This window comes from Marmota marmota, unplaced genomic scaffold, assembly GCF_001458135.2.
Source record: "Marmota marmota marmota unplaced genomic scaffold, marMar, whole genome shotgun sequence".
NCBI classification, from domain to species: Eukaryota; Metazoa; Chordata; class Mammalia; order Rodentia; family Sciuridae; genus Marmota; species Marmota marmota.
Genome location: NW_025999898.1, coordinates 1,724,826 through 1,740,061, shown reverse-complemented (window position 1 = coordinate 1,740,061; position 15,236 = coordinate 1,724,826). Strand labels below are relative to the sequence as shown.

At 37.0% G+C, this 15,236-nt stretch overlaps 1 protein-coding gene across 3 annotated transcripts in view; it reads left to right on the top strand.

Moving 5' to 3' along the window:
* Positions 1-15,236, top strand: part of Eif4enif1 (eukaryotic translation initiation factor 4E nuclear import factor 1) — a 49,390-nt gene that overhangs the window by 18,765 nt on the left and 15,389 nt on the right. For all 3 annotated transcript variants that reach the window (XM_048798267.1, XM_015504932.2, XM_015504933.1), the window contains 6 exons: positions 784-1,070; positions 1,335-1,536; positions 5,326-5,501; positions 12,077-12,212; positions 12,413-12,592; positions 13,345-13,577. In XM_048798267.1, coding sequence (XP_048654224.1) covers positions 784-1,070; positions 1,335-1,536; positions 5,326-5,501; positions 12,077-12,212; positions 12,413-12,592; positions 13,345-13,577 — 1,214 coding nt within the window. The remainder of the gene's footprint in view (positions 1-783; positions 1,071-1,334; positions 1,537-5,325; positions 5,502-12,076; positions 12,213-12,412; positions 12,593-13,344; positions 13,578-15,236) is intronic.

Genomic DNA, 15,236 nt, shown 5'->3' with positions numbered 1-15,236 from the left:
CTTTTTTTTTTTTTTTTATTTGTCTTTTGTTACTGAGCTTTTAAATACTCTAAATACAGATTCTTTTTTTTTTTTTTTTAAGTTGTAGATGGACATAATATCTTTATTTTTATGTGGTGCTGGGGACCGAATCCACAGCCTCACACATACAAGGCAAGCACTCTACCACTGAGCTACAACCCCACCCCCAAATACAGATTTTTCGTAAGAAATATGCCAAAAATATTTTGTCATTGTTTGCTCTGTCTTTGCATTCTCTAATTGGTGTCTTTCAAACAATGGAAATTTTACATTTTAATCAAGCCCCATTTATCTGTATTTTAAAATGGATCATAGTTTCTTTGTCATGGCTGAAAAAGCTTTTCCTAATCCAGTGCCACAAAGATTTTCCTCATGTTAGGCTTTACAGTTATATGTGTGATGCATTTTATTATTTTGTGTGTATGACTGTTCAATACCATCTACTGAAGAAAGACTTTTTAAGCAGTTATTTTTTTTCCAAATACTGACACCTATTAGTTTTTTAGTAGATAAAACATTTGCTTTTACTTAAATTAGTAAGGTCTTATCAGATACTAATCACAGAAAATCGTATAGTGTGAAGTACTTTTACTGCTCCAAAGAGAAAAGGCAGAAGTCTTACTTAAATAATACTGTATGAGTTACTATGAATCTGTTGATAAGCCCCCCATTACTTTTTTTTCAACCCTACCCCTTCTACATCACCTAAAGAAAAAAATCCTTATGGCTTTGGTTACCATTCTCTTTCCCTCATCTTTCCAGATCCTCGAGAGCGTGTGAAAGAAGACGACTTAGATGTTGTTCTCATCCCACAGAGACGAAGCTTTGGTGGGGGCTGTCATGTGACAGCTGCTGTTAGCTCCCGTCGCTCAGGAAGTCCATTGGAGAAAGAGAGTGATGGGCTTCGCCTGCTTGGTGGACGAAGAATTGGCAGTGGGAGGATAATCTCTGCCCGGACCTTTGAGAAGGATCACCGTCTTAGTGATAAGGACCTACGCGACTTGAGAGACAGAGATCGTGAGAGGGACTATAAGGACAAGCGTTTCAGGGTTTGTTTTCTAGACCTTTTGACACCTCACATGTTTGGGGACTTAATATTAGAACCTAGATGAATATAGCCCACTTTTAACTAATAAACAAGGAGGAATAGAGCAGGGTGGGCAGGGGGACATGGTGATGGGCTTCAAGTCCACAGCATAGTTTATTTATTGAAGTAAGCATTATTAGTTAATTTGTTAAGACTTTGATTAAAGTATACATGTTTTGACTAGAATTTTTTTTTCTTTTTTTAAAATCTTTTTGTACTTTTCCAGAGGGAGTTTGGGGATAGTAAGCGTGTCTTTGGAGAACGCAGAAGAAATGATTCATACACAGAAGAAGAACCAGAATGGTTCTCAGCTGGACCCACAAGTCAGTCTGAAACAATTGAACTGACTGGCTTTGATGATAAGATACTAGAAGAAGATCACAAAGGTAGAAAAAGAACAAGGCGACGGACGGCCTCTGTGAAGGAAGGTCTGTATAAACTTCGGGAGGGAAGTTCACTTTTAAATATGATGTGATTATCATTGGCTTAATTGCATACTTAGGAATGGGCACCTGTTGGTACAAAATGTAAAGTTTATTATGTTGCAGTTTGATTTTTAAAATTGCTTCCTAAGCAAAATTTCACAATACTATCTTAACCTTTGCCTACTGTACTAAACAGGTATTGTGTTATCCTGTGTGCATTGTTTTTTTCATGAACACAATTCATGAAGGGTTCCTCAAGGTTGGTAAACATGGTGAAAATAAAGAGGGTTTTCAATTATGTACTAGACACAGTGGTACAGTGGTGTGTTGTTTCTGTATAATAAATCCTAACAACTCTGTGGTATAGGTCTTTTTTTTTGTACTGGGGATTGAAACTAGGGATGCTTTACCACTGAGCTAAGTTGATGAGGGCCTCACTAAGTTGCTGAGGATGGCTTTGCCTTCCAAGTTGCTGGGATTACAGACGTGTGCCACTGTGCCAGGTGGTATAGGTACTTTTACGCCCATTTCACAGAATAGAACATAGAGGCTCAGAGGTCTTAAATGACAGAGACCACTTCCTCACCATGCTGATAGACCATCCCAGATCAGTCATTTGTGATTTACCTTCTCCCAAACTGTTTTATCAGCTGTTTGATAAGCTCCTTGCTAAACTGTAGGAGCCAGAGTTGATGTGTGTGAAGAGTCTGGTGCAACATAGGGGCACACTTATTTTCAGGGCAGTGACCTGGCTGTAAGATGACCATCCTTGTGCTGATGATCTTGGCCTGGGGTTGTACTGAAGCTGCTGCAAAGAAAAAGATATTCCATAACATAATCTATGCTTTTCTGTTTCTTTTTTAAATACCAGGGATTGAAGCCAGGAGTACTTAACGACCAAGCCACATCCCCACCCCTTTTATTTTGAAACAGTCTCACCAGATTGCATATGGCCTCACTAAGTTGCTGAGGCTGGCTTTGAATTTAGGATCCTCCTACCTCAGCCTCCCAAGCCCCTGGGATTATAAGTGTGCGCCACCATGCCTACCTTAACATAATCTTAATGGGTAGACTTGTTTCTTTGTAAGGTGAAGACAATGCTTTGTCATACCTATAAGGGTTGCTTTTAGCTGTAAAGATTAAATTTGCACATCAGAGCTCAGCCTCTCCTGGACACTTATGCAGTACATTTTAATATTAAAGATTTTTTTGTTGTTGTTTGCTTTTAATAAATGGATGAGCAAAGTACAGACTTTTTATGGCTCCCACATTACCCTTACAGTGGGAAATAAAACTGCAGCAAAATGTCTATTATTTGTCCTGAAGTTGGCAGTCAGGTTCTGGTGGATACAATGGGCCAAGGAGAAGCATACACTGATGAGGCTATTGAGTTTATTTTTGCTAGGGCTCAGTTTCTTTTTCCCCACCTCTCTCCCCTTACATTACTAGGAATTCAATCCAGGGTCTATGCATACTAGGCAAACACTCTACCAATGAGTTGTATCCTCAGCTCCTTTATCTTATTTTTAGACAGGTTCTTGCTGTGTTGCCAGGCTAGCCTCAAACTTGAGATCCTCCTGCCTCAGCCTCCCAAGTAGCTGGAATTACCGATGTGTACCACCATACCCAGCTTAAGGCTCAGTTTGTCTGTAAAGTGGAAACAATTCCTCCACCACAGCACTTGTTTTAGTTTAACTGTCAGTCTTTAAAAACCCACTGGAGAAACTGCCTATTGCTTTGTCCATGGCTTATAAAGGTGTCTCTCTCGTTACCTGAGGACCCCTGAAGGATTAGGATTCTTAGCAGGCATCCCCATAGAGGAGACATGTAGCCTTATACACACAGTTTTATGTGGAAGAGTTTGGGTAGCTATCCTAGGCTTGCTAGTACTGAGCAAGGCACTTATCTTTTGTGCTATTGTATTTCCCTGCTTTGCTATCTAGCTTCTTGGAGCATTGTTGGAATTAAAACAGAAGTTAGCATTTAATTTGTGTTCTAGAATATCCAAGCTGATTAAAATAACAAGACTACAGTATTTCTTGGGGAATTTTGAGAAGGGATAGGTCCAGGCTGTGTTTTGTTCTTTTTGTTTAATTTTTTTCCCTCGCTCTTAGAAAGATTCCTGTCTACCAGGATCTTGAAACTATAGACAACTTTTTTAAGTGTCTTTGCAGGGGGTGAGTTGTAGGGAGTTCAGTTCTTAAAAGTGTTTAATGCTTGGTGTCTCTCATTGTACTTGTTCAGAGTTTGGCTTTGTTTTTTAGAGCCCTTCCAAATGACAGATTTTTGTTTGTTTGTTTTTGTTTGGTTGGTTGTTTTGTTTTGCTTTGCTTTTTGCCTATACTTTGGCAAAAATTAAGATGTGAAATTAATTAGATGTTTAGTACCTGGTAGCTTTATTTACCCATGTATTGCCATCTTAAAAATATAACTGAACAGTTCTGAGGTTACTCTATAATCTGGCACTGTAGAGTAAGACAAAGCTGATTCGAGCAGATTACCTAGTCTTAGATCTCAGTTTCATCACAGAGTTGCTATAACATAGTGTAGTAAGCCAGTCACAGTGGCACACACCTGTAATCCCAGCAGCTTGGGAGGCTGAGGCAGAAGGATCGTGAATTAAAAGCCAGCCTCAGCAACTTAGTAAGACCCTAAGCAACTCGGTGAGACCCTGTCTCTAAATAAAGTACAAAAAAGGGCTGGGAATGTGGCTCAGTGGGTAAGTGCCCCTGAGTTCAATCCCTGGTATCAAATACACACACACACACACACACACACACACACGGTGTGATAAGTGCTCTGAGAGAGAATGCAAGGATTATAGATAAGGCAATAATTAATTTACTGCACAGAGTGCAAAAAAAGATAGAGCAGACTTTCCAGAGGAGGTAACATTTAAACTTTGCCTTGAAGGACAAGCTGTCACCAATCGTAGGCAAAAGATGTACCCTAGCTGGACACAGTGACAGTTTCTATAATCTCAGAAACTGAGGCTGAGGCAGGAGGATGGCAATTTTGTGGGCAGCCTCAGCAACTTGGCAAATCCCTAAGCAACTTAGCAAGACACTGTCTCAAAACAATAAAAAGGGCTGGGGATGTAGATCAGTAGTAAAGCACCCCGGGTTCAATACACAGTACAAAAAAAAAAAATTGCTCTTCTTCAGGTTTTACATAAATACCTTAGGTTGTTGAACCCTGACTTTAGTGGTGGTATGGATGCATGGGCAGAGCCAAAATAATTTGGTTCCACTTATTAATCAGTAAAAGACTCGTAAAGAATCTTTAAAAAGAAAAAAAAAAAAGCAGTATAGAAAAAGAATCCACTACAATGTTAGAAAATTGAAGTACTTAAGAGGGGGACCATAATCTTTCCCCTATCATGTTGGAATTCTGGCATTTTTCCTCTTCCAACTCCCAGAGGAGTTGAAAGTACAGTTCTTGTGCAAGAAATCTGCTTTTAAAGTTACTTGCAGCTCAACAGGCATGGTGCAAACACCTGTAATTCCAGTGACTCAGGAGGCTGAGGCAGGAGGATCACAAATTTGAGGCCAGCTTCAGCAGTTTAGCAAGGCCTTGGTGAGACCCTGTCTCAAAACTTAAAAAAAAAAAATTTTAAAAAGCTGGGGATGGACATGCCTCTGTGGTAAAGCACTTCTGGGTTCAATCTTTAGCACCAAAACAAAAACAAAAGCTACTTGTGGCTCTTCTATATGTGTGATGATGGCCAAGACCACAAAGTAAGACTGGAGTGGTTCTCTTCATCAGACTGTTTTGTCCTGGTTTTGCTTTCAGGCATAGTTGAGTGCAATGGAGGAGTAACCGAGGAGGATGAGGTGGAAGTTATCCTCACCCAGGAGCCTACTGCTGATCAGGAAGTGCCAAGGGATGCCGTCTTGCCTGAGCAGTCCCCAGGAGAATTTGACTTTAATGAATTCTTTAACCTTGATAAGGTGCCATGCTTGGCTTCGGTGAGTGTAGCAGTGCACTTGTAAATATGAATGGAGCAACAAATGGTATTTAAGATTTGTTTGTTTGTTTGTTTGTTTTTGCAATGAGGTCTTGCTGCACTGCCCAAGCAAGCCTCAAACTCCTGAACTCAGGTGATTCTCCTGTTAAAATGTTGTTTTGCTAGATGCTATTGAGGTTTTTGGCTTTTAGTCTCAAATATTTCAATTTTTATTAGGGTTTTTTGTTTTGTTTTTGTTTTTAAAGGCTTAATGGAAATGATTAAAAGATGATTGTGTACCAGTTAACTTTTTCTAGGTTGTTAGCATTTTAGTAAAAACACTTCAAATGTTTAAGAATATTGCTTCCTTTAACTTTGGGGGTAAGGTGGGATGTTTTTGTTTTGAGCCAGGGTCTCTCTCACTGTGCTGTCCAGGCTGGCCCTAAACTACAGGGTTCAAGTAATCTTCCTCCTGTTTTAGCCTCCCAAGCAACTGGGAATACAGGCACCATGTCTAATTATCTTCTTTCTTTTCTTTTTCTTTCCCAGGGATTGAACCCAGGGGCACTTTTACCACTGAGCCACATCCTCAGCCCTTTTTTATATTTTATTTACAAACAGGGTCTCACTGAGTTACTTAGGGTCTCACTAAGTTTCTGAGGCTAGCTTTGAACTCTTAATTCTTGCACCTGAGTCTCCTGAGTGGCTAGGATTTCAGGCATGTCCCACCACATAAAGCCAAATTCTTTTATTTCTAATTATTTGTCTTTAAGACTTATTGTGAAGTGCCTTTTTTTAAATTACTGGTGATTTGTGTACACCAACCTGCATTCCTTGGGGGAGTCTATCTGCTTAGATGGTACCATTTGTGATATGATAATGCTAAAAATCTTTAGTAAAAAGAACCTGGGATACTGTATGCATTGCCATTAAACTCTTTTGAGTATAGTGTTTCTGGACTACTAAAGTAGAAACTATAAGCCATCCCTAATCTTTGCTTGCTACTTGCCCTTGTTCTTATCCCTTCAACATTTATGAATTACTATAACCCCACTGAAGTTTTGGAGAAGGGTTATAACTATAGACTGTGTGCACAGAAATGGTTTTTTCTGTGGGATTTTTGTTGTTGTTTTTGGTACCAGGGATTAAACCCTGGTGCTCAACCACCGAGCCACATCCCCAACCCTTATATTTTATTTAGAGGCAAGGTCTTGTTAAGTTGCTTAGGGCCTCACTAAATTGCTGAGGCTGGCTTAAACTCACGATCCTCCTGCCTTAGCCTTGAAAGCCACTTGGATTACAGGCGTGTGCCACCATGCATGGCTTTTTGTGACTCTTTTAAAAAGAGTGTGTAGAACCATGATACAGTAAAAATTTTTTAAAATTCTGTTTTTTCTTCATGTCCTATTTATAACACTAAATACATGAGTTGACTATTCCTGGAGAACTGGTCATTCACAGAATTTAACTTAAAATAATTCTACTCTTTAACTGTTGCTGCTCCTTATTTGATGACTGCATGCACAGAAAAAAATTGGGCACAACAGAGCAGACAAAATTGACCTGTCTTCTTTGTCGTTTTCTTGTTCCCCTACACTCAAAAGATGGCCACCCAGAATAAGTGAGCTGGCACTGCACAGCACTGATTAGATACAGGGCCTCAGGTGAGTTCTAGGACAATACTTACTAAATTCTCTGTGGTAAAGGGCCAGGTTTTATTTCTGGAATTAGTTAGTATGAAGTATGTCACAGGGCTGGGGTTGTAGCTCAGTGGTAGAGTGCTTGCCTGGCATGTTTTTTAAAGTACATGTCTCAGCAAATATCAAATTCTTGTAAGAGTTTCTAAGCATTTACTTTTACTTTCTGAACATATGTTAATGTAAACCAGTATGAGCCAAGAATACATTTGTCTGTAGCATTGTTCAGGAATATGTGGAATGTGTATCCAAATCAAACATGGCAAGTGTTTGCTCAGTTTTGTTCCTGAAGTTCTAGCAGCAATTTTAATTGTAAGTTTTCTACCCAGATACATCATAAAGTCTCCTAACCAATAATCCTTTGGTTCACTCCAAACACAAAGATCTTATCCAGATGTGAGATTTGTTTGTTTGTTTTTAAAAAATTTTTTTTAGTTGGATCTTTTTTATGTTATTCATTTATTTATATGTGGTGCTGAGAATTGAACCCAGTACCTCACACATATGAGGCAAGCGCTATACCACTGAGCCACAACCCCAGCCCCGAGCTTAATTTATTTGATGTAAAATGGAGTGGTCCTCTTTAATTCTTTAACTTCTGAGGGTACCGTGGTTTTGGTTTTTTTTTTTTTTACATCAACTGTTTAGTGACTTTTTTTTTTTTTTTTGCATTCTCTTAGAAGACAGATGGAAATCATATTATCAAATGTTTTCACAGCAGATCAAATTTTAGAGACCTGTACTTGACTCCAAATGTGAGCACCTGCAAAATTCATGTGTGTGCCTAGGCAGAGGAAGAATTCACTCTTTGACTTAAAATGCTAAACTTAAACTTTTAATAACAACAGGTAACATGCATGCAGTGCTGATTGCTTAAGGCTTTACATATAGTAAGTCATTTAATCTTCATAGATCTCTTGTAAATTAGTTAGTTGTTTCCATTTTACAGGTGAGGAAGTAAAAGTTTAAATAATTTGCACAAGGTAACCCAGCTATAAGTGCTGGAAACTGAACCCTAACTTAAACAGTTTTATTTAAGAATTTCTGCTCTTAACTCACCACAACTATACTCTCTCTGAAACATAAGAGGGAGGAATAGGGATTTGGCATCATCTTAACTTTTTGTTCTCATCCCCAGACAAAACCTTGGCTAATGGTGAGCAAATTGGTACTAGGCCAGAGTATCTGTCTTCAAATTTTTCATGGAGTCAATACTCATTAACCCACTTTGTCCCATCGTCCCAGATATGGAACACATGTAAAACCTTAAATATGGTACATATTATATAATATGTAACATAAGTAATGGTAATACAATAGTATTATGTTATATATATAATCTGTACATTATGATTTCCAACCTATTTTAATGAACTGTGTCAGTGTTTTTGAAGTATTTGCAGAATTGAATACTTGGGACTTAATGGTTTCGGGTATATATTTTATAAAAGATTTACTTTAAAGCCAAACTGGGATTAATAAAAACAGATGCTCTGATTGTGCCACATAACCAGCTGAACCCTAGTATACAATGCTGAGAAAATGACTAATTGGGAAAAGTATGAAAGAGTGTAAAGGATTTGAATGTCAATTGGCAAATGTATAAAGTGCTTAAAACGGTAAGCAACACACAGTAAGCTCCTCAGATATTGGATGTTAATAAATAGAAACAGAAATCAATGACAGAACTGAGAATACAGTTTTTATACCATGACTGTATAATAAGCCACAAGAAAAATCTTAAATAATGCATTAGTTCAGAAGTATTTATCAAGCAACTGTAGTACCTGGATACTGTTCAAGGAACTGAGGTTACATGAGAACACGAAGATCCTGTCCTTATAGAACTTTTTAGCAGAGGAAACAGGTGAGAAATCAGAATATACACACACATATATTTACATGTGTATATATTTGTATGCTATGTTCACTGGCATTGCAGTACCTTAGAAATTGACAAGTTGGCAGCCACAGAAATCTACACAAACTGAAAATGTGGATCACATATGCAAATAATTTGTTAAATATGTAACTGAAAGGTTTAAATAGATGCAATACTTCCTGGTAGTGCACACCTGTAATCCCAAGTGACATGTAAAGCTAAGATGGGAGGATCACAAGTCTGAGGCCAGCCTCATAATTTATTGAGGCCCTAAGCAATTTAACAATACTGTCTCAAAATAAATAAAAAGGGCTGGGGATGTGGCTAAGTGGATAAACACCCCTGGGTTCATTTGTACAAAAAAATAAAATAGATGCAACTCTTAACTAATACTGTGTGACACCTAACAGGGCTTAAATATGTTGAGTAAAGAAAAAGATGACATAGAAAGATCTCATTGATGTAATCAAAAGATGCTCAAAACAAAATGTGAAGAAATCAATAAACTAGAGTAAAACACAAAAATGTAATTTCCTTAAAGTGGAAAGCAGAAAAGGAAACCAAACATCAGTCAGTAAAACTGAGTGATTATCAAAGAACAAAAATATTTCATGATGTATTTGCTTATCAGAATATGAATTCAGGGATATGACTTGTCTAAATGACCTTTGTTTGAAGGACCAAACTAATAGTCACAACAGTCATGTAAAAATGCTATTGAAGCTGGGCATGGTGGCGCATGCCTATAATCCCAGCAGCTGGGGAGGTTGAGGAAGGAGGATCACAAGTTCAAAGCCAGCCTCAGCAACTTAGCAAGGCTCTAAGCAACTTAGCAAGAGCCTGTCTCTACAATAAAATGCAAAAAAGAGCTAGGGATGTGGCTCAGTAGTTAAGTGCCCATGGATTCAATCCCCAGTACCCAAAAAAAAGAAAATGGTACAGAGAATTTACTAACAAGTGAAACAACCAGAATACAGAGTTCTCAGACTCCTTGATCCACTGGTGGCTGATAAGGACATAGCAGAGGATGCCCTGACCTAAGAGTTGGAGCTGTTTCCATTACTCCATTTCATTTGCCAACATATAGGAGAGAGTTTCTGTCATTAGAGTGTCCCAGCTTGCTCTATTATGAAAATTACTAAATAGATTAAACTCTTGGTTTAAATTGCTTTAGTTTCTTAGTGTTTCTGCAAAATTTTTCTAAAAGAAAGTTTGTGCTCTTGAACTATGCTTTAAAATTTGCTTATCCACTGAAGCAAAGTTAGTGACTGATCAAAATATAGAAATGACTTTCTCTATTTCTTCAATCTTTAGAAAATGTCCAGATACTTCTTGTCCTTTGCTTTTTCGTGTTCTTTTGGTATACCTTGTGGCTTTTTTCCCGTGTGACATAATCAGAGGAAATAAAGAAAATGCAAAGCTACCATTTTTTGCTATTTGTAAAATTTCAAAATTTCTTCAACACAAAAAACCATAATCATAGCTTTTAATTACTACTTTTACAGTTCTGTTATTTTGATTACAATCCTTAATTTTTCCACTGTGAAATGTCATAATGTTTATCCTACACTTTAATTAATGCAAAATTAGTGCACTCAAAAGTCATATGTAAGGCATGAGAGTCTACAAGTGGAATGTGATTGAAACTGTTTGAATAATTTCTCTGAAATAGAAGTTCCAGAAACAATCAAATTAGGGTTTTCAATTAAAATCCCTTCAAGAGAAGAATTTTATGATTTAGTTTGGATATAGATTATGAAAACATTCTTCTAGATAAGAACAAAAACTTAAATCTAACCATCCCCTACTGAATATTGGTTGGAAAATAGTGGGTTTCAGGCTTCAAATAAAATAAAATCAATCAATTCTGTCATGCATAAAAACCAGTTTGGGCTGCGCATGGTGGTGCACTCCTATAATCCCAGCAGTTCAGGAGGCTGAGGCAGAAGGATCTCCGGTTCAAAGCCAGCCTCAGCAATGGTGAAGTGCTAAGCAACTCAATAAGAGACCCTGTATCTAAATAAAACACAAAATAGGGCTGGGGATGTGGCTCAGTGGTGGTGTGTTCCTGAGTTCAATCCCCAGTACCCAATAATAAATAAAGACCAATTTGGATATTTAACTGAATTTATAATAGGGTAGAATTAAAAATTCGAATTTTAAAAATAGCTTAAATCTAGCTTTTCAAAGATTGGTGATAGAGGGGCTGAGGTAGTTCAGTGGCAGAGCGCTTGCCTAGAATGTGTGAGGCCCTGGGTTGGATCCTTAGCACCACATAAAAATAAATAGAAGCATTCTGTTTATCTACAACTACCAAAAAAAAAAAATGGTGCTAGAAATGACTTATGAAATATGGTGGGAAAAAAATTTCTGATCATAGTGCATCACTTAATTGTCCCTATTAAACCAAGTCTATAGAGATTGATTTGAAAGAAAACAAATACCTATAAATTTCCCATTAAGCTCAAACAGAAATTAGATATCAGTTAAAATACCATCTTTAAGCTCTGCTTTTACACCTTCATTCCTGAATTTGTTAGGATTGAATTTTATGGTATTCCTTAAAACTTAAAGACCACCAAGATTGAACCAAGGATTTTCAATTCTCCATGGAGACTTGGTGTTTAGTTAAAGGTTACTTATTATCCTGGCAGTGGAATACTTCATTCTGGTACTGATTTTTATTTTTCAACTAAGTCCTCTGAGAACATTTGATAGGACTTAGATTTTCTAATAAGGTAAAGGATAGAAAATCATAACACTGTGTGTGGCCTAGAGACTTCATTATATATGCTTAGAAAGTGCATAGTTGGTTATCCCCAAATTTGAGTTACTCAAAAATGACCAAGAAAGGGGAAGAAAATTGAAGATTCAAAATCCTAAGTTTAAGGGGTAGGAAGCATCAAAGGAAATTCAAAGAAAGTGATCCTTTCTTAAAATTTGAACTTTCTTGTCTTTTTTTTTTTTTTTTTTTTTTTTGGTCTAGAAACTATTAGCATCTTTTGTCTTTTTCTTCAGATGATAGAAGATGTTTTGGGAGAAGGGTCAGTCTCTGCCAGTCGGTTCAGTAGGTGGTTCTCTAACCCCAGCCGATCAGGAAGTCGATCCAGCAGCCTTGGGTCAACACCACATGAAGAGCTGGAGAGACTTGCTGGTAAAATAGCTTCAAATTCTGGCTTTATATATAAACTTTAGCTTTCTCTGACATGGTTCATTCTGTCTTCATTAGTTAGGGGTTCTTTAGGGTTAGAGGGTCTCTGCATGAAAAGCCTTTAATTTGTGTCCCTTTAATACTATTCTTGATGTTTCCATCCTACTAGAACCAGTTATGTATACGTTTGTTTGCAATATCAGGTCTGGAGCAAGCCATCCTCTCTCCTGGACAGAACTCGGGGAATTATTTTGCTCCTATACCATTGGAAGACCATACTGAAAATAAAGTGGATATTTTAGAAATGCTACAGAAAGCCAAAGTGGATTTAAAACCTCTTCTTTCCAGCCTTTCTGCAAATAAAGAAAAACTTAAAGAAAGCTGTAAGTGTTTGAGAATCTGCTTTAGATATCTGAAAAAGTTTGGATTGTCTTAAGGCAATTGGTTTTAACATACTGGTATTTCATCAAGTCGAATATATGGTGATTTTTTTTCTTAATGATGTTCAAAAGGATTTATTTTATCATTTTTGAGAATCTGATAGTGGTTCTTGGCCCTATAAGAACTTTTCATCCAAGTTGTTCTTACATAGGACCCAGTTGTAACACCTCAGTAAATATTTTTAATCCTCCCAAGGCAGTTCCTCACAACTCTGCCTCAATTTGCCATGTTCATACTTATGCTAAAAGCCCTTGGCATAACAATTTGGTACTGTAATAACTACAGTGCAGGTAGCAATTTTGCTGATGTTAGGCTATCTGGATTCCTATCCCTGGTAACAAGTCCCCAAAAGATTAATATTATTCTGCAGGACACAGAGCAGTATTGTGTCACGTTTTAAAACTTAGTACCTCATGGTTATGGTCCCCCAGTTTATAGCATCTAAACATTTTAGGTTTAGTTTATATGCCATCTTTTACTGAATACACGGTTATAACTTTATTTCCTCCTACTAAACAACTATGAGTTTTAAGTGTTTTCAGTTTGTCTATTTTCAGTGTCAGCCTTTTCTGACAGCTTCACTTCAGTTATGAAATAAATTATCTTCACTTTAACCATCATGATAGCTAAAGAGAATTTCTCCCAAATATCCCTTCTTGGTTTAACCTGGACTTTCTTATTTCTTAACTTTCAGCACATTCAGGAGTTGTGCTTTCAGTGGAAGAGGTAGAAGCAGGGCTCAAGGGTTTGAAGGTGGACCAACAAGTAAAGAATTCAACTCCCTTCATGGCAGAACACTTAGAGGAAACCCTGAATGCTGTAACCAGCAATCGACAACTCAAGAAAGACGGAGATATGACTGCGTTCAACAAACTAGTGAGCACTATGAAGGCAAGTGGGACTTTGCCTTCTCAGCCCAAAGTCAGTGTAAGTATTTGGAGCAAATCTCACCAAGCTTTTTCTCCTTTTCCATCTTTGTTTTATTTCCCATAACAATAAATGGAATTTTAAAAAGGTATTCCGAGTAAGTTGGAAATTCTTTAGTAGTTGTTTGGTCCTTGATGCTTTTGTGCATTAATTATCAATATGTTATTTGTTACTACAAAAGCAGAATTGTGGCTTGTATGTATGTATTGTGGGTGATAGTAAAAAGAGTGAAAGATCAATTCTTATACAATACCTACATAACTGTATTAAAGCCACAGCTAAAATATATTTGTATAAAAACTATCTTTTTGCATAAACTCCAGAGATGGTTTTCTGGTTATTTGGCTACTTAAGTTCACATAACTTGCCATATTTTTGTAATATAATTTTTTTACAGTAATTATTCTCAGATACCTAGGATTACCTGTTTTCTGGATAAGGAGTTGGCAGTCATACAAATTATTAAAGTATTAAGATGGATTTTTTTAAGACAGTTTTACATTCTGTTAATTTACTAATATGGCAAAGGATATGATTCCAGATTTCTTTTTAACTTTTAGGCATTAGGTTAGTTACATTTTGGTAAATACCATACACTGGTCTTTGTCACAAAAATGTTTTGAGAGTGGTTCTCTGCCATGGTCTATGTGTTAATATCACTATCTCTTGGTGTGATACAAAGGAGAATCTAGGTAGAACCAAATAATAAAAACATAGATTTATTCTAATTGCTAAGTTAGCAAATTTTTCAAAATTGAATTTTGCCTCTTTCTCTCCTGACCCTGTCTGAGAACTACAAGTAGTGGTATGAACAGCAATTTGAAGACAGAGTTCTTCAGACTTGCCTTCATAGTGCACCCTAGTTTGTTCACTAAGTCTTGTACCAAGGGAGGACAACTGATTTTTAGATTTCCTTATCTAACCAACAGTCAGTGATAGAGGCTTCAGCCTGCTCAAACAGGTGCCATTATTCTTGACCTTAATAGACTTCTTTATATCAGACTATACCATATTATATATATATATTATATACATACTATACCCAATTACAGGGGAATAATTTCACAAACTGCTCCAGTTGTTTTCATACAAATAAATCATAGATCCAAATGCTTTTATATAAGGACCTGATTAAAAACTATCCTCTACATTTGTGTCTTAGTGATTGGGTGCTGACTGCAGTTCTGTTGGTCAGATCTTGCAATTAGCTTTTTTTCTTTTAGTGTGACTAAGGAAATGGAGGCAGAGGAAGTCAGCAGTTTGTTTTAATACTATGATTCCAGAATACTGACACAGCTGACCCTGAGCTGTGAGGGCACTTGGTTTAATGTTGGAGTTTCAGTGCTCTAAAGTGTATCTGGTTTCAACTGGAGGAATCAACCTAAAATACTTGTCAAAGGGATGGATGATATAATTCAAGTGGCTAGGCAGAAGGTAATACAAATTCAGCCTAACCTCAGAAAAAAAGCAAGGAAAGTCATGAAATAAGCATGCCAGGTGTTATCTTTCATTATACACACACACACGTACGTATATACACATGCCTATATATATATGTGTATATATACACACACACACACACACACACACACACATATATATATTGTTGTAGATGTATACAATATCTTTATTTTGTTTATTTTTATGTGGTGCTTAGTA